We start from the raw sequence: 16581 nt of genomic DNA, 5'->3' as shown, positions 1-16581 counted from the left end.
GGCGCAGGCGGTGACCTTTTTCTGCCCCGCGCGCTTGTTTTTCGCTGGCGCTTCGACTATAAAAAGACAACAACAGCAGCAGCAGCAGAAGAAGAGGAGAAGAAGAGGATTATATCAGATATACCTACCTTGACTCGACGCCGTTCCGTCTAGTCCTGAATATACCTGGATATACCTGGGTTTGCTTTGAGAACTACTAGTTTCTGCTACTCTCGACTCAATATGTCTTCTACCGTGCATGTGGCGAACATCTCGTCCAAGACCTCTGAGAAGGAAGTCAGAGATTTCTTTAGCTTCTGGTAAGTCGGGGTCAGAAGACGTTGTTTCTTACGGGTCAATGCTGACGGGATTCTTGCTTAGTGGAAAAATCACCTCGTTGTCGCTCACTCCAAGCAGCGGAGACGCTGAAGCCTCCCAGTCTGCAACCGTCACATTCGAGAAGGAGACGTAAGACAATTACCCAAAATTCCCCCAATTAAAATATGATAAAATACTAACAAGAGTACCGGATAGCGCCGCTAAGACTGCCCTCTTGCTGGACCAGACACAACTCGGCCCCTCTGCCGTTAAAGTCACCGCTGCACCAAGCATCGACGAGCTAGCCGGTGCAAAGGCCACCACTGCCCACGGAGCCAGAGACGAAGCCAACAACCATCTTGAGCAAGAAGACAAGCCACGCTCTCGAATCGTTGCAGAGTATCTCGCCCACGGCTACGTCATCAGCGACCAGGCCATCGAGAAGGCTATCAGCTTGGACAAGACTCACGGCATCTCTGCTCGGTTCAACACTGTCCTGAAGAACTTTGACTCAAAGTACCATGCTACCGATAAGGCCAGGGGCATAGATGAGAGCTACGGCATCTCTGACAAGGCTACCAGCGGCTGGCGTGGACTCAGCTCCTACTTCGAGAAGGCTCTAGATACTCCCACCGGCCGCAAGATCAGGGCGTTCTACCTTCAGAGCGACAAGCAGGTCAGAGACATCCATAACGAGGCCCGTCGTCTCGCAGACCTGAAGCATGCTTCTTCTCCGTCCCCTGAATCAGCCATGGGACAGACAGCACAGACTACTGAGGGTGCCCCAACTGCTCCCACGGGTGTCCCGGTCGGAGACCCTTCTGCTCCTAAAACCGTACCAGGAACTGCCGCCGAGACCAAGTAGTCAACGGCTCATCTTATCTTCTTGTTCCCCTCCCCCTATTTGTCACTTTCTTCTCGGCTATGCTTGTTTTATATCCTTATTAAGTTCACTTCTGTGCCTAGTCATGATATTTATGATATCTAATGAAAACACCAGTATCGTTCCAGTGAGCGATTATTATGAATCAATCAATTGCTATACATGACTGCAGTTCCTCCATACACCATCCTTCACCGTATTGATTTCCCCCCGCCGCGCCTCCAATACCATAATCCGTAGAATCGGGAATCAGAAGCCCGACGATCCCAGCCCGTGAAAATCTTCACTCAGTCTTCTGTGCTTCAACTGAGACGTCTTTGCAAGAGGATGCACCGGGTTGCTCTCCAATCCTGTCACACCTGGATCTTTACCGTGTGGATCAGATGGGTTATCGATCGAAGCCGTTCCATGGCTTGGTTGTTCTGCTTTGCCAGACCACGTTGGGATATCGCCTTGCTGGCTTCCGCCCTGTCTTGATGGAGGAGGAGACTGACGGCCTGACTTTGGAGCGGACATGTTTTGTCTTTTTGCTTCTGGTTTGTTTGAGTTCGGTGTTTGATCGTGGCAAGTCTTTATGTCGATATAATATATCAGGCTGATATCAGATATATGAGTAGATGATTTCTCTGTCTTTCTTTTGATCGAGATGTTAAAACTTCGACACTATCAAGAAACAGCCTCCAATATATAACCATTCATCATATCTATATCCTGATTTTTACCCGTATGACGTCAGTAGTTATATCAGTTCGAAGAGCAAAGCGGTCTCGCCACGTAACTGGTACCTAATTCCTATGTACCTTTTCCATGGATACGAACCCAGCAGCGCCAGGATACGTACATCTTCCTCCTTGTATAATATGCTTGCAAAGATCTACATAAAAGAAGCAGATAAATATGTCATCATATTTGAGTGCACTAACAAGGAGAAAAAGCTACTAGACATTTCGTCCTGGGATATAAAAAGAAGGAGTAGCAAACAGACAACGAACAAAGGTAAACCCCCCAAATCTAAAATAGGAACGAATGGGCAAAAGGGTCGAATAGAGTAAAGCATTCTTATCATTTTTTCTTGTGTTTGATTGGTTATATTTCAATTTTTTTTTATGTTGGTTGGCTGTAGAGAGAGAATTCTCTTCGCAAAAATCATTAATATTAGATAGATACCTACTTTAGTTTTCCAATCTTAAGAACCACCGTTTGCCTTTTCAGCTTTCTCGGCTGTCATTGCTATTTTGGTAGCTTCGTTGATCACACCTTGGATTATTTGCTGTTCCTCGGGGTTCAAAATTTTGGTCAAGTTCTCGTACAAGTGTGGTTGTTCTTGTTGAAGGACTGAGGAAGTATGTGGTTAGCGTGCACAGGAGCAAAGAGACCCGGGGGTACATACTCATTAACACATCCTTGAATAGGCCGTATGGTTCAATCTTGTCAAACGGCGACTCCAGCAAGCTAGCCTCATATAGATCATCCTCTTCCTCATCGTCAGGAACTTGACCGATTTTCAGGGCCTGCATCTGATTGTTAGTATTCAAGCACAGGTTGAAATATATAAGCTGTCTTAAGAGAGCATACCTCTTGGTGCAGGAATTCAATGTAAGCAGAGCTTTCATCAGTCACGTCAACTTCCGGACCCTCAGATGCATCCTGTTCAGACCATTCCACATCCCGACCACTCCAATCGTTGTCTCCATCCTCATCTTCATAGGGAATATCTGCGTCTTTGGCTGCTTCATCTCGCACTATACATAGGTTAGTCACGCGCTGTATGTAATATACACATAACACTCACATTTAATTGCATTTGGCAGAGTCTGGAAGAGACGAGTAACGCCCTGGAGAAGACGTGGCCATCCTGGCTGGATGCTAGCCGGAACGTCCTCGGCTCTGAGAGTCAAAAGCGCAGAAATGGCTACAATTGACAACTTCTTGTCGTGAACACGCTTGAAGTTATCAATGTTGGAGAACCAGGTGCTGAAAAACTTGTTCGTCCACTGGCCGCCTTCTAGAACCTGGAGTGAGAGGCCAGGATTATAGTAGATGGCGTTGATGACCATCTCCATAAGATGGATCAGGTATGACTTTGTCTGGGTTTCTTCATTGCTCAATACCTGCATAGCCAGGCTGATGAAGACGGGAATATATTGGTCTGCGTGACCGCGGAGATTTAGCATAATAGCCTCTGCAAGCTTACAGCCGCAAATTCTATCTACGCCACCACTCTTTTTGTCTCGGAAGATATCTTCTACCATGCTGACGACAGCCGCGAGATATTCTGGGTTTTGAGCCAAGGTGGCAGCACCATAGGTCACGAAGTTATCCAGGGCAGGTAGCATATCTAACGCAGGAATGTGAGCAATTAATGGAATATTTGAGGGTAGCGGATATACAAACCTTCGAGGTAAAGCTCCGCACCAGCCTTAAAAGTCTTGTGTATAAGCACAAATGCCTGCCACATGCTGGGAGAGATGGACTTCGCAGTAAACGTGCAGGAGTCGATGATCTCAAAGATCTCGTTATAAAGGTCTACTAAAATTAGTTATTGTTTCAGTTTCCTTATAGGAAATACTAACCAAAGAGCTTGTTCTCCAATGTGATTGTAATCACAGGCATGAGGACACTTTCGAGGTGCAAAAGAACATCCGGAGTGCTTTCAAGGGTGAGTATCAAAGTACCAATGGTCTGCAACACACCGATAGCCGTAATACTCTTGTCATCCAGTAGATCCCCATACATATCGTCTTCAGGCTTACTTGACTTTCTTTCAAGGAGACCCTGGACAATACGCATATAGGTGTCTCTGAGCTGCTCGCACAAGGCGACAGCGAAAGGCGTAAGTTCAGCAGAGAAGACCTCGACAAAATCTTCCATAACATTCGTAAGAGCATCGACATCGACTTCATTTGCGAGTTTCAGGAGTTGTTGCATAATTTGAGGAATATTTGTTCGCATCGAAGAGCGGATGATGCTATGACGGATCAATGGTTGAAGAGAAAGGGCGGCCTCCACTCTTACAGGCAGATCAGGATCAGCAAGACAGTCGAGGATGTTGCGGTAAATTGTCATGAGATTGTTAGGATCCTTGAAGTCCAGCTGCTCAAACTTCTCCAAGACATCACAGGCTCGCGCTCGCAGATATCCATGTGGACTACGGAATTCGGGAAAGACGTGGCGGACAAAGAAGTACTCCACTTGATCTGCAATGGGGCTCTTTTTCCCCAGTATAACAGACGAAAGGGTTCCGATCATCCGAAGAGCGCCCTCCTTTTCTCTTGGGAGTTTCTGTCCATCGGGCGCAGCTTCATACTTGCTGACAATTCCATTTACGAAGGTAAGGATGGAAAACGTTTGCTTCTTCCTTGTCTTTGTCAAGGATACTAGGAAATTTGTAGCAGCGACTCCTGGAACAGTGGCCTCCTCGTAGACGTTCAGCTTTCGATGCAAATACTCTGATGGATCAGTCTCAAACATTTCGATATCCTCGTCTGATAAACATAAGATAGGGAAGATGAAGTGAGCTAGGAGGTTATCCATATGGGGTTTGAGGATCTCCCAGGTGACCTTTGGCTTGATACATTCCTGGAGGTAGATAAGGGTATAGGACAAAGAGGGTCTGCTCAGCCATTGGCCCTTGGAGACCCATTTGTCTATTTCCTGAAGATATCCATTCAAGATCTCGGGAGCAAAAGTGGTGATGAAGGTCTTAGCAAATTCAATGTACTCCGTGCCACTTGATTTTGAAATTGCAGAAGGGTTACCATAACTAGGTATCATGGTTAGCAGGACATACGAGTCACGAGTTGGCGCAAAATAATCGAAAAGGGGTGGCCCAATTATATTAAAAGGCCATGCTCATGATCTTCTTAACATACCGAATGTACAGGCGGTTCAGATTGGCATATGACCACTTTTTGCACTTCCACCAGTGGGACTGTTCTCGTTCATCTGTATCGTCTGGCATAGAATTTGCTGGGGGCACCTTTCCTATTACTCTTAAGAACAAGGTACACCAACCAACCGTTGCCTGCTGACTAGTTAGGGCGATGGGAAGTTCGAACTGCACTGTTGTTAGCTAAGAACGGCCCTGACCCGAGACGGGAGCAACGAATAAAAAAAATTAAAAATAAAATAAACCACATACATATATAGCATTTTTGAAGGCCTTGATGACAGTCCTTAGCATCTCTCCGGCCTCAACACTCTCCTCATCAATGAGACGAGTCCCAATATTCAAAAGCTGAGGAAACGAGATTTCAACAATCTTATCGAAATCGCCTCGCATCTCACCGCCCTTGAATCGATAAACCCTACATATTGCCAGGAGACACTGCAGACCAGCAAAAACAGAGTTGGCATCGTTTCCATTCAATAGCTGAAGCGTTATATCGATATAATCCGGCCATTTTTCGGGGAAATCAAATTGTAGAATTTTGGAGAGGATGGGGATCAACTGAACCCGGATATTAGGAGGTGACGAAGCGAGAACGGGAATAAGTCGGTTGCGCAATGATGGTCTCTCATCCTCAGGTATCGACTTATATATCGAGTGTTCTTCCTCCGGCGCCCATCCTCGAGTGATCCTATTCTTCAGATATACAACCGCTGCGCAAAACGGCGTTAGCCTCGATCCTCATCCGACCAAGAAAGGAATTGCTCGGATCTGGTGATGTATCCTTACTCGAGAGTCGAACTGCCGGATCCTGCTCGGCTTCGAGAATATCAATAAGGGCGTTCGGGAAGCCCGGCTGGTTCTCTGCCTAAAAAATACGTGGGTTACAGGTTAGCTATCAATTCAGCAAACATCATGCCCCAGCACCCAGCACACACATATTTCAAGTCCAACTCAGCCTGTCTCCTGGTATCCCCATTGCTGTCTAGGGTCGACTTTATACGGTCCCTGAGAGTAGCGACATCCATTGCGCGCAACCTGGTCCAACGTCTATTTTTTTTTTAAAAAAAAAAAAGTAACCCTTAGTGCCGTATACGCACGATCAGGTAGACTCGACGAGGGGCTACGCAGTCCCACTGGCCTCGAGCAAACGGCGTCCGAGCAAAGCAGCCGGGGGGATATAAGGGCTGATAGCGGTGCGGGTGCGGTAGCCTGGCTCTTGTATATATCTCAGCGTCTCTCCTCGCTTCTGACGTTGGAATTGAAAGCAACGAGAACGATTTGGCGGGGACGAATTATTTTTGGCGGTGCCTTACGCTGTAATTACGTACAGTAACGTTGGGCGATCTATGCTGTGTGCGCGGTGTATTTACGGGCCCGTACGCCGTGCCTTGTATTTTTTATTTTGACTTTTATGCTTAAAAAATATATTTGGACCGCGCGAGGAAAAGGGGCAAAGGGGGGCGTTTTGATATTGGACGAGAGCGCAGCGGACGCTGAAGCTGGGATTGAAATAGACGGCTAGAGGTAGAGTGAAGCTGCAAAGATCACATCTCGCTTGATCATCTCCTGCGCCAGCTGCATCTTGTTGTACAGGGATGGATCTCCAACCAGCTTGGCAGCGTTCTTGACCTCGCGGCAAGTTTCATCCAATCGACTAATTACCCGCACGATAGTGCCCTCCATCACGTCCGTGAGGTCCGTGATGCGGTTAAACGTCATCCCTCGTGCCCACTCGTACACAACTTCCATCAGGTTGAACCGTGGTTTGCTCGCAAAGTCGTTGGCATCGTCGGAAGAGAGCACGACCTGATGCTTGATCTGCAGGTCGTTCACCCGGTCGGATATTGCTATTATAGCCTCCTTGCCGGCCTCCAGACGGGGAGTCAGGTTTGGTTCATTCTCTGTCTTCTCCTGGAAGACAAAGGCGGACAGGAGGGCTACGATTTCCTCTGGCTCGTACTCCGCCAACACGTTCTCGAGTATCAGCTCGGTGAGTACCAGTTCATCCGCTGAGTGGATCTGGTACCAGTGTCACACAATCAGCTGTTGTTCAATAAGGCACAATCGGTAACGACTTACTTCGCAGGCGACCTTTCCTTTCAGTTGAACCCGGCTGGCTTCGTCGACGAAGCCCAGATCTTTTAACACTTGGATTCGTTGTTCATAATCAGGCAGGAGCTGGAGATTTTGATCTGACATTAGCAGTTTCAGCTGCGAGATATTTTCCTTCACCTGCCATTCATCATGTTGCATCTCAAACTATCCAGCAAGTGTCAGCCCATATCAGCTTATATCACCATCCATTAGGATTAGGTCTTACATGTTTGAGGAACTGTGGACATTGAAGGCATGCACAGGACTTCGCAATCTTAACCTGTTGAGCCCTTTGCTCCAGCACTTCCCTGACCGACATATCCTTGACTCGTTCCCAATCAAGCTCATCCCAGGCTTTGTCTGTCCACGATGCACAGAGTTTTGAGAACTCCTTATCTGCCACTTTCAAAGCCTCTGAGTGAAAGTTAGCTCAGTCTTATGGATCTCATACATCAAGCAACGGACCTTTATGGATATTGAGACACCAGGTTGGGCCTCCAACCCGCACCGTTGTACCTGTCACACACTCAAGATTGGCGATTGGTACTTTACAGCTCTTTAGAACCATGTTCCCAGGCGACGTTGGCAACGGGTGGAAGTTCTCCCTGAAAACGGGCATGTACGGAAGTATATCACTGGGAAACCTTCGAGGCTCAACTGGACCGATCTCGAAAACATTCAAGGATGGTATAGGTCCACCTGTGACGCCCTCCTTCATCAGTACTCCAGCCGTCCTGACTCCATTCTATAAGTTGAAGAGTTAGTTTAGTTACGTATTCGGACGTATAACATTTATTACTTACCTTTTTAAATACAACAAGTTGCTTTGCGGCGTACATACGTTTGCCAACAGGAGAAGCCAGGAGCAATGTATGCAACTGAACTGTTAGACGTTCATATTCAACGCTCGCCTGGTGGCAGGCCGCAAGATCAACATCGCAGACCGCACAAGGCTCTCGCTTGATCTTTTCCAAACTGGCTTCAGATAGCTGCACTTGTTTCTCATGTTCAGGGAGAAGTGCCTGGGTAGCATTCTCACTAAAACTTCGCTTAATCATCTCCTCTATCTTCAATGCTTCGACACGTAGAAGATTCAGCATCATGTTATACGTGAGTCTGATTGATAGTCGGAGCTTCGTCACGGCCGGATGTGACAATAATAACTGATCCGACTGTGTCGAGACCACGGCGACCAGCCCTACCAGCCATTTGGGTGTATTCGCCAGCTAGAAGATCTCGGAAGCCTCTTCCGTCGTGTTTCCGATATCCAGAAAAGACCACTGTGCGAGTAGGCAAATTTAGACCCATTGCAAACGTCTCTGTTGCAAATAGGATTTTCACAAGACCCTTTGCGAACAATATTTCGACAATCTCCTTGACGATGGGAAGAAGGCCACCATGATGGACACCGACACCACGACTAAGCAGTTCTCGGACTTTGCGGATCTGGGGGAGATCTCGATCTTCAATCCGGAGACGAGTCAACGATTTTTCCACGACCATGTGGATTGCACTCTTATCTGCTGCGGTGCAGAAGTCCTGGTTAGAAAGAGAATCTGCATTCTCTCCGCATCGTTTCTTAGAAAAGACGAAAATGCAGGCCGGAAGCATTTCACGTTTTCGGAGATATTGCACCAGGTGTACCCATATATTACGGTCCTGCGCAGCAGATGTCCTACCACCACCGCGTCCAGTCCTTGCAATATTGCCAATTCCTCGAGCTGATGGTTGTCCTCTGCCTCTCTGCTGAGGGCCACCTCGCTGCCCTGTACCGCGTTGACCACTTCCACGCTGACCCTGGCCACGTCCTCTCTCCGGCTGGTGCCCTCCCCGAGCTGCCTGAGCCTCTGCTGCTTTCTGAGCCTTGACTTTATCACGTCCTGATAGTATATCATCGGCATCTTTCCAGCCTTTTTCGATGAATCGTTTCTCCGAATCAACTATTTTGAATATTTCCTTTCCAGCCCACAGATAATGTTCAAGTGGTACTGGTCGTTTCGGTGTTGAAATAACATAAATATCTTTCTTCTTCGTCCGTCCCACCCACGAGGCAAACTCGTAGGTGTTCGGTACAGTGGCAGATAGAAGGATGAGGCTAACGTGTTCCGGCAGCATGATGATGACCTCTTCCCATACCACTCCTCTTTCCAGGTCGTTAACATAATGGACTTCGTCAAATATGACAAACTCTACGTCACGTATCAAATCGGCGCCTCGATAAAGCATACTCCGAAGAATCTCCGTTGTCATAATCAGGCAGCTTGCTTCTGGGTTAATCTGTATGTCTCCAGTTAAGATTCCAACATCATCAAATGTACTTCGGAAATCGCGGAATTTCTGGTTACTCAAGGCTTTTATAGGAGATGTGTAAATCGCTTTAGTCATATGCTTATTTGCCAGAGCGATTGCATATTCTGCAACCACTGTCTTTCCGGCGGAAGTGTGGGCAGCGACAAATACGGAATCTCCATTCTCCAAATGATACACTGCTTCCTTTTGAAATGTGTCCAGTTCGAATGGATATTCCCGAGCCATATCAGGAACAAGCTCGTAGAAATTGGTAATCTCCTTATTAACATCCACAACATGAGCCCACTCTTTGCGAGACTTTTTCAAAGAAGACTGAATGAGTTGCCCTCTAGGTTCCAAAGCAGGGTATTCCACAGGTAGAAGTGCATCGATATCTTCTTCGTCCTCACTGGTTGAGTCTTCGCTACCTTCTTCAACGCCTGGTTTTCTAGTAGTATCTCCAGACTCCTGACTCGGTAGATGCTTCAGTTCAGTTTCATCTTCACCTTCAAGTGCTTCGCGGACTTCTTCTGCTCCCTCTTGGCCAACTTTGTTCCCTTCGGTTTCAAACTTGAGCCCACGAGTGAATCCAGGGGGTATCTCTAATAAACCGCCTTGAGAACCGAAATTGATAACTCTGTCAAGGCCTGATGATTTCTTTGGTGCACTTTCCAGAGTCTGACCTTCATCCAGCTCAACTTCTGCATCAATGGCTGAAATGTCATCGACTGCTTCAAGGCCACCTGGTGCGAATGGGTAAAATCCTGCAGCTCCTCTGACAAAATCTGCACGACTCGCCGGTTTTCTTCGTAAAGAAGTAGAGTTCTTTGCCGTAGCACTTCCAGCTGGAACAGTGACTTCATGATAGCCGGTGACTTTACCTTCGAGGCCTTCACGGTTGAACCTGATGATGGTCCGACTCTGGGTCGGCGCAAGCTCAAAGAGCTTCGAGTAATCTGTTGGATAGTCCCATCGTCTGGTATGACAGGTGTAAGCATGGTATCAATCCTTCGGGGATATATTGCAACTCACCTCTGAAGTTTGTTCAGCCAGTGAGTGTTGAAGCGCGGAGACGGTATCAGAAACTCTCTCTCCAGCTCAGCTTTCAGCTCCTCTGCCGATTGGATCCTGCGGCTACGCGGCTTTTCTACTGCATCATCTTTAGCCCATGCATCAAGGTCTCCATCTGAATCTATAGCATCCATCTTTATCTTCAGTTGCTGCATAGCAGCCTCTAGACCGTCCGACATGGCGGCGCATTGAAGTCTATCGTCCCTATAATTCCCAGGCGAGCCAAAAATACCAGCCCTCAGTACAATATCGAGCAGTAGCACTTGTTTCTTTAAATTCACACCGTTCTTGTTATGGGTTTGCAAGCCCTGGAAGACGCATTGATAGGAATTCGCCTTGTTTCGTTCACGTGACTGGTTTTCAGCCTCAATTTCGGGAACGACATCAACCAGAGAGCCCTGATTGATATAATTTAATTGGCAGCATTTATTATTCATCTAGCTGGTAATTTTTACAACAGAAGACACTGGACGTGTGGTTGATATTTTCCTCCCCTAACTTTCTCTTCGATATTATTGAAATTGGTACCTTCCAAGGTGTATCAACTATTCCTCAAATTTCCAGGCTGAAAAGACGTGGAAGGCGAGTTGAATTAAAATTGTTATATATCTAGTTATATATCTCGATAACTCATTATCATGATTCTATACCCGTGAATTTTTCTCCTCTTCATGGCGAACCATCCAACTTACGACTCGCTCGAGCAACGGCTTCTTGGGACCTAATTCACAAAACCACTTAATAAAAAAGCCATGTTTGATACATTGTGCGGAACTTTCACTAACCTTGCTGTGGAGGTGGTTCCTGAGAGCGCTCCTTTTTCCGCCCTGTAATGCACCCAAATACGGTAGATGCGCTGGGAAGGACCAGGGCGACGGTCTGAGCAATAAAGAGGTAGATCGCAACCATATCCGTCTCGGACTGGATGTGGTTCCGAGAAACAATAAGTTCCGTCCAAAGAATAAGCATCCAGCCGAAAAACAACATCATGAGTGCGGATCCTAGCGGTATCTGGATGTACTTGTTGAGATACCACGGCATCTTCTTCCCATCCTCTCCATAATGGCGGTAATGATATGCAGCAATACCTAGCTGGAAAACCCCAATAAGGAAAGAGAATGCCAACATGGAATCGGCGATCTGCCAGAGCAGGAAGAACGTGTGCCAGCCTTTAGTGAGAGTTCTCCATCCGAAGAAGAAAAACTGGTATTCTCCGATGCCTTCTGGGAGGTTTGTCTTCCAGCTCACCCAGGCGGAAACCGTATTTAGGATCATGACACCCGCTGAGCCTAGCGTGAGAATAATCGTGGTGATGAGATTGCCCGATGAGATGCCGCCGAAATATGTAATGGCGTAGATGAAGTTGAAGTAGACCGGTAATAGAGCAAGGGCGTGAAGTTGTTTTGCTCGTACAGCTTGGTACCATTGGATTTGTGTATACCAGTTATAGGCTAAGAAGCCAATGTTGCTGGGACAATTGTTGCCAATTCCAGAAACAAACTGGGCTGGAGTCAGCATCATGCTGGCGTAGAGCAGCCACCTGTTGGTGACACTGAACCCCTGTACGACCTGGTTTGCGGTCATTTTGACACAGAGCCAACTCGGGGTAATTGACTAGCTGCAGAGAAGCCAAAGCAGGGGATGTATTAAGCGGCCAGTCACTATAAAGGCTATCTGTGAGCAATGATTTTAAAACACAAGATTTGTAGACCAAGGTTCGTGCATACAGTAAGTAATTAATTGGACAACGGTATGGAGAAGTGAAGCAGCGTTGGCGCCTATGGTCTCGTCAACGCCATCCTTGACCAAGGGAAGGTCAAGCTTTTATCCCCAGGCCCCTGAAGAGCCGCATTGCGTCCCATAAAGAGCGAGGCTGAGCTCTTCGTGTCCTCCATTCTTTACTGGCTGCGGATTTGCCGAGACTGCGGCTTAAGCGACTGAAGCCCTGTCACCAGACCATATTGCTCGTCTGTGCCTTCGCCCCGTCCCGATATCGTTTGTTAGCGCAGCCATAAATAGAAACGAGCGGGAAGCCCTCAACTGCGAAGCGAGCTGTTGATCTGCTAGAAACTTGTAGTATGCTTGGCTCATCTTAGGGTTGAAAAATGACCAGTCTGGGATTGATGCAGCTAAAATTTTGAGAACCTGGCTAGTTGGCGAGCACTTGTCGTTCGATAGGGGGTATATTTGCCTCTTGATAGTTAGTTGACCCTGCAGAGCCTCGCCTACCCTTGTCAGAGCTAAGTAACTCACTAAATGTTACATTCTTCAAGCGAAAAACCAACAAGCTTCTGTTTTTTGAACTTACTTCCTGATTGTATCGGACCAACAGTTAAATGAATAAATCAGATTTTATTAGATTAATGGAACTTTTAATTAGCAAAGACCGAGCAAGCATGGATCAAGACACAAAATGATTGGTAATTGGGTAGAATCGCCGTTGAATAAATAATATTCAGCCTCAATCCTACCTTTGTGTTTGTTGTTAGTATGAAAAAATATATGAAAAACCCCAGGCCGAACCTATCCTAGCCAACTCAATGCACCAAAAAAAGCACCATACAAAAAGAAAGATAGGGAGAGAAAGATGATATCGAACGCTTGCTGAGCGGGGAAAAAGAAAGTAATAAATATGGAATCAGCAAAAGGAAGGAGGCTTGGGAAGAAGACAAAGAAAAAAGGCCGTAGATTAAACCAAATAACAACGCCTATCCAAACTGACAAGTTGGGTATTTTGCAAGCGGATTTGGGTCACGGAGCCCCTTTATAGAGTATAATTATAGCTGAGTGAATAGGGTTGAGCGAATTTTTTCAGCTGTGGTGCTTATGCATGTTACCTGCAGGTAAAGGCTGGGAAGGTCTTGCGATCCGGAATATTGATATGGTATTCGAATATTCCCTGCACCGTGCCAATATATCTTCACCAAAAATTAGCATTTCGATTCGATAAAGGAAGGCAAAGACAAAGGGAAACTCACAAAGTCCGCCCATCATCACTCCATCCGACACCAGCAGTTCCCACACCCCATCCCGATTCTCGACCGCCGTAAATTTCCCCAGAAAGATTTCGGATCCTAGGGCTTGCTCGAACGTTATCGAGCTCCAGCACACGGCGGTATTGTTGTTCCCATTCACTGAGCCGCTGGTTTTCTTCCACAGCGGCCTGTCGTTGGGCTCGTAGGCGCTCAGCAGCTAACGTAGATCTTAGTTCGGAGTCCATTGTATTACGTGGGTCGAGACGCTCACCAGGGACACGAGTGGGCCTATCAGCACGGCGGGGGATTGACCGTGAGCGTGCAAGACGCTGGCGTTGTCCTGTATTGGGCCGGCTACTACTCGACGATGTATCCTCCGGCTGCTGTGCTCTAGATCCACGATGGGTAGAGCTAGACGGGCCGGTCTGTACGCCATCTTCGTTAGGTGATGGTATGCGCGGGAAGTCTTCCTCCATACTCAAATTGTCTGTTTCATCGTTAGGTGCTGGGACTTGATTGGGTGAGTAAGGCCACCTCAATGACATGCCTGGGTGAGGGATTAGTGCAGAAGATGTATGCACGGTTGGACGGGATGAGCTGTCCTGAGATAATATGACGGAGTTGCGTCTCCGAGGGGCTCCTGTTCGGGGCCTTTCGGAGTTGCGAGATGGCTCATTGCGGGTTATATAATGATCAGGAGGTGGAGGAGGGGGCGGTGGGGGCGGCGATGCGCCTAAATACTGACTTGAGGACCGCTGCTGGTAAGAATAAGAGGGATTGGGCAAAGGACTAATTAGATGCGGTAGCCTCTGAGGTCCTTCTTCAATAGAAGACGCCCAGCGAGCTGTATTCAAGAAATCGATAATCTGTCTCTCGCGTGCAGTTAGGTCACGGGCCAAACTATCTCGCATTACTTGTGACTCTGCCTCGATTGCCGCTCCCCGACGTCGGTGGCGGTTAGAGTCGATGGCTCGCTGTAATGCTTCCTCGGCCTCATTTAATCTGGAATGGGTTGCACCATTCTCTGGTCTGTGAATATCACCATCCAAATCCAGGTCTGTTTCCGGTTTGTCGAGATTGTCTGTTTTGACACGTTCAAGACTCGGCTCGTCTACATCGAGAGTTATAATTTGGCGCCTGGAAAATCCCTGGCGGACATCCGCTATACCAAAGCGTCCGTGATCTTCAACCCAAACTAAGAGGTCCCAGGGCTGAGGAGAAAACGACATGCAGCGAATAGCACCGCCGTCAAAGCATGATCTAGAGGATCTAAAGACGCAAAAGATATCCTCACGTCCAGATCTTCCATCTGGATCATCATTGAATATGTCTTTGACGCTAAATACCGTGATAACACCAGCCTGAGACGCAACAGCACAAAGGTGGCTCGAAGGAGAAAATGCAATGGTGAAGCAACATCGGTCGTCATAATGAGGATCGGAATCTAGCTCCACGCTTCGAAGGAGTGGCCAGGACCATTCTCGGAGCAGTTTACCACCGTCGGTTGAAACAGCATTCTGTTTATCAGAGGAAGGAATGGCTCGGTAGAAATACACCCGGTTCTCATCGCCTACTGCGGCAAGCAGCTTTGAGTTGGGGGAAATGATGGCAAAGTTCATGCATACGGGATGACGGATTGTCTCGATAACTTCCATTCGCGGTAGTGAGAAGATGCTCACGGTGGTATCATTATTGCTATATTGAGAAGTCGGCTTTGGTATCCTGATAGGAGTAAAAAGGAGATACAGACTGATGCCAGGCTTACCTGAGAACTGCGATGTCTTCATCGACGAATTCATCTCCATTAGCTGGAAGACGATGAAGGGTCACAGAATTGACGATACTTCCCCCAAGCTCACGAACGCTGAAATCTATACAACCAGTTAGGATTCCGTGTCAGGGGGGGAATACAATATATACGGACAATGCTCACTAGGTGGATAGGGGAGTGCCCTCCTCGATAAGGAGGAATCAAAGTCAAGCGGAAGAGGAGAGTCAACATCGGCAGGCGAGCCAGGCACAGCAGACTCTGACAGAGGAGAGGACGCATCCAGTTTAATAAAGGCACAATCTCCACTCTCCGTGCCGCCTACGCCAATCCATCCATTTCCGGCGGTAAGGCATTTTGGATCGAAGGGGACAATGGTGAGGATCTCTCTCTTGCGTGACGAGATGTGGATGGCGTATATTATTCTCCCAACGGCTACATATATCCTATCTGGATCGGCTGTGCTGATATAATGGCGAAGCTGGTGGTGTCTAAACCCAGGAGAAGGCAGAAAAGTCAACAAAACCGGTTTCTCAAAAACATCGCTTCTACACACTGATTGCAACAGCTGCCAAAAGACCAGCACGTAAAAAGAGATATGATCACTGACGTATTGGGGATTTTAAAGGGGAAGAAGCGTCGGCCGCCGGGTAAGAGAAGGGCTTCAGTGGGTCGATGCCTGCACACAAATAACCGCCGTTAGCAAGGGCCTGCAAGTGGCCAAACGGTCCGCGGGGAGACACAGCTGCGGGAGACGCACAGTAACTCGGTATCAAGAGCCATAATAGACGGACGGATGGAGGCACATAGGTTGGTTGTCTCGCCGGTCTAGGCAAGTCTCTCGCGTGCCAGGCTCGAGCTCGCAGCCCGCGCAAACCAGACTCGTGGGCCGGCTAGATGCAGCAGCTGGGCAAAACAATCGTCTGCGAGCGGCTGTCCGTGTCTCAGACCGGCCGTCTCTCTTTTTTGTCGGCTGTCTGTCTTTGTCGGGTTGGCGTGGGTGTTGCTTGTCGCCGCAGGTGGTTGCTGCGAAGGCGATGTGAGGTGATGTGCGAGAGGGCAAAAAGCTCGATGACGGAAGCAAAAAAGAAAAATAGAAAAAGAAAAAAGCTGGGGAACTTTCCTTAAGGGGAGAGGCAAGCTTGGCCCGAGCTTTTTTTTTTCCAATTTGGAAAGATCACGTTATAATCACGTGTTGGCGACTAATCTGATGACTAAGAAATGAATCAGCGCCAAGAAGTCGTTGCTTTTCTGCCGGTTTCTACGCGACCGCCTTTCCCGATACGGCCTAGCCCGCTTATCGTCCTGCTGG

At 47.7% G+C, this 16581-nt stretch overlaps 7 protein-coding genes across 8 annotated transcripts; 1 reads left to right on the top strand and 6 right to left on the bottom strand.

Moving 5' to 3' along the window:
- Positions 1-222: 222 nt before the first annotated feature.
- TERG_03211 (uncharacterized protein) lies at positions 223-1162 on the top strand (the record flags this gene model as incomplete). 2 transcript variants are annotated; one of them, XM_003236114.1, is made up of 3 exons in its annotated part: positions 223-299; positions 361-447; positions 514-1162. In XM_003236114.1, the coding sequence occupies 3 exons, from the start codon at positions 223-225 to the stop codon at positions 1160-1162; spliced, it is 813 nt and encodes a 270-aa protein (XP_003236162.1). The 2 variants fall into 2 exon arrangements, with proteins under 2 accessions (XP_003236162.1, XP_047604019.1); XM_047748045.1 differs by having other exon boundaries at positions 239-447.
- Positions 1163-1429: 267 nt separating this feature from the next.
- Positions 1430-1696, bottom strand: TERG_11963 (uncharacterized protein; the record flags this gene model as incomplete). The annotated part of the gene is made up of 1 exon (XM_047750996.1): positions 1430-1696. One exon carries the CDS (start codon positions 1694-1696, stop codon positions 1430-1432), a length of 267 nt encoding a protein of 88 aa, XP_047605878.1.
- A 670-nt stretch (positions 1697-2366) lies between these two features.
- TERG_03210 (uncharacterized protein) lies at positions 2367-4954 on the bottom strand (the record flags this gene model as incomplete). Its single annotated transcript, XM_047748044.1, has 6 exons — positions 2367-2515; positions 2571-2691; positions 2756-2922; positions 2973-3518; positions 3575-3706; positions 3754-4954. The coding sequence occupies 6 exons, from the start codon at positions 4952-4954 to the stop codon at positions 2367-2369; spliced, it is 2316 nt and encodes a 771-aa protein (XP_047604018.1).
- A 1636-nt stretch (positions 4955-6590) lies between these two features.
- On the bottom strand, positions 6591-8269 carry TERG_11962 (uncharacterized protein; the record flags this gene model as incomplete). The annotated part of the gene is made up of 5 exons (XM_047750995.1): positions 6591-7091; positions 7152-7331; positions 7393-7580; positions 7632-7911; positions 7970-8269. 5 exons carry the CDS (start codon positions 8267-8269, stop codon positions 6591-6593), a joined length of 1449 nt encoding a protein of 482 aa, XP_047605877.1.
- A 1-nt stretch (position 8270) lies between these two features.
- TERG_11961 (uncharacterized protein) lies at positions 8271-9701 on the bottom strand (the record flags this gene model as incomplete). Its single annotated transcript, XM_047750994.1, has 1 exon — positions 8271-9701. The coding sequence occupies one exon, from the start codon at positions 9699-9701 to the stop codon at positions 8271-8273; it is 1431 nt and encodes a 476-aa protein (XP_047605876.1).
- Positions 9702-11297: 1596 nt separating this feature from the next.
- On the bottom strand, positions 11298-12353 carry TERG_03208 (uncharacterized protein). The gene has a single exon (XM_003236111.2). It carries the CDS (start codon positions 12108-12110, stop codon positions 11307-11309), a length of 804 nt encoding a protein of 267 aa, XP_003236159.2. The 5' UTR covers positions 12111-12353; the 3' UTR covers positions 11298-11306.
- Positions 12354-12512: 159 nt separating this feature from the next.
- TERG_03207 (uncharacterized protein) lies at positions 12513-16052 on the bottom strand (the record flags this gene model as incomplete). The annotated part of the gene is made up of 6 exons (XM_003236110.2): positions 12513-13444; positions 13505-15196; positions 15267-15372; positions 15435-15760; positions 15880-15948; positions 16030-16052. The coding sequence occupies 6 exons, from the start codon at positions 16050-16052 to the stop codon at positions 13360-13362; spliced, it is 2301 nt and encodes a 766-aa protein (XP_003236158.1). The 3' UTR covers positions 12513-13359.
- Positions 16053-16581: the final 529 nt, after the last annotated feature.

This window comes from Trichophyton rubrum (genome assembly GCF_000151425.1).
Source record: "Trichophyton rubrum CBS 118892 genomic scaffold supercont2.3, whole genome shotgun sequence".
In the NCBI taxonomy this organism is placed as follows: domain Eukaryota; kingdom Fungi; phylum Ascomycota; class Eurotiomycetes; order Onygenales; family Arthrodermataceae; genus Trichophyton; species Trichophyton rubrum.
The sequence above is the reverse complement of the archived record's forward strand: the minus strand, read 5'-3'. Positions and strand labels throughout refer to the sequence as shown.